Genomic DNA, 1758 nt, shown 5'->3' with positions numbered 1-1758 from the left:
TGCAGTTGTCTGTTGTCCTCGTTATTATTTCTAGTTCTTGTCATTTTTTCTTGTTTTGTTGGCTGTTGGTGTTGGCAGAACAAAATTATTTGTATTGTTTTCCTCCAACAAAAATAATTATTTATAAATAAAAATGGATAGAATAAATGTAAAACCAGATGAGCAAAATTCTACAGAATCAACTCCTGTTGATTTTTCACAAATTCTCGTGGCATTAATTGTTGGATTGGTTGTTCTAGGTGAGAAAACAAAATAAATTTTCCTTTTTAAATAAAATCAAATTATAAAAATATTTTCCCCAAGTCCATTTGACTCGATTTAAAAATGTTTTACTTTCTTCTTTTTGGGTGTTAAAAAGTCATCTACTTCATTTACAAGAAACGATCATCAACCAGAAGCACATTCATTCTTACCGGGCTTTGTGATTCCGGCAAAAGTGTTGTATTCAGTCAACTCCTTTATTCAAAAGTTCCAGAAACTTTCACCTCGATTGCTGAGAATGTTGGTACTTACCATGCTGGAAGACTTTCAACTCGTCTCATTGATATCCCAGGTCATGAGCGAGTTAGAGATAAGTTCTTTGATCAATACAAAAACACAGCAAAGGGAGTCATCTTTGTCGTAGACTCAGTGAACATACAAAAGGATGTTAGAGATGTTGCAGAGTGAGTTGTCTTACAGAATCAATTTAAAGTGGTTTTATTTTTAAAATATATTATTTTGTTCCAGTTATTTGTACACTTTGTTATCAGATTCTGCTATAAATCCTTGTTCAGTTTTGATTTTCTGCAACAAACAAGATGAAGAAATGGCCAAGAGCATTCAGGTTATCAAAACTCTGTTAGAGAAGGAAATGTAAGTTTGAGCAATCATCTCAAGAATAATCACGAGTTATTGTAAATTTAAATTTCATTACAGGAACACAGTAAGAAAAACTCGTACAAGCAAGCTACAATCTGTTGACGATTCCGAGAATAAGGTTGTTTACTTGGGCAAAGACGGCAAGGATTTCGAATTCTCTCATCTCAATCAGAACATCCAATTCTACGAGGGCTCTGGAAAGAACAATGAACTCGAAAATCTATCCGATTGGATTGATCGAATGATGTGAAAATATTTGTTTCGTTCTCCTTCTCAATTTTGTAATGCCTAAATTTTCTGCTTATTTTTTTCATTATGAAAAGACTATTTTTTGATATCTTCAATTTTATTTTTACCATTAAAAAAAAATAGAAAAAAAAGTTCATTTGATTTTTGTATTTGTTAAAATGTACCAGACTAGCCCAAAAGAATGGGTTTCATTTAGGACAAGAAATGTAGGCCAATGGTTTTTAATCAAGAAAAAATTAAAACCTGTTCTGCGGCAGGGATTTCTCTTTATTTTTGTTGGTACATTATTAAAATAACAAAAATGCATACATACGCACGTCTTTGATAAGCTACCTAATTTTCGATTGGATCGCCTCAGAGTATGCAGTTTTTTATATTTCAATATTTAAAACACCTAAAAGACAGTTTAAAGTCGTCTCAACAGAGAGGTTATGGACGTTACGTTTGAAAATAAAAGGTTATAGAGGGCCTGATTATGGGATTCGTGGCGAATCGTTGTGCTAGTTAGTTTGCCATTTTTGAATTCGACCGATTAACAAATTCGAAGGCGAATTTGAAAATGCTTTTTTTTGGAGGATTCATAGGCGAAAGAGTTGGCAAGTTCAGACAACATAAGGAACTTCATTTGCAGTCAACTTCATTCTTTGA

At 32.7% G+C, this 1758-nt stretch overlaps 1 protein-coding gene across 1 annotated transcript; it reads left to right on the top strand.

Moving 5' to 3' along the window:
• Positions 1-1246, top strand: LOC129944571 (signal recognition particle receptor subunit beta). The gene is made up of 4 exons (XM_056054102.1): positions 1-239; positions 359-665; positions 730-855; positions 919-1246. Exons 1-4 carry the CDS (start codon positions 134-136, stop codon positions 1109-1111), a joined length of 732 nt encoding a protein of 243 aa, XP_055910077.1. The 5' UTR covers positions 1-133; the 3' UTR covers positions 1112-1246.
• Positions 1247-1758: the final 512 nt, after the last annotated feature.

The sequence above is a fragment of the Eupeodes corollae genome, chromosome 2 (genome assembly GCF_945859685.1).
Source record: "Eupeodes corollae chromosome 2, idEupCoro1.1, whole genome shotgun sequence".
Lineage (NCBI taxonomy): Eukaryota > Metazoa > Arthropoda > Insecta > Diptera > Syrphidae > Eupeodes > Eupeodes corollae.
This window is presented reverse-complemented; position numbering and strand designations above follow the sequence as displayed.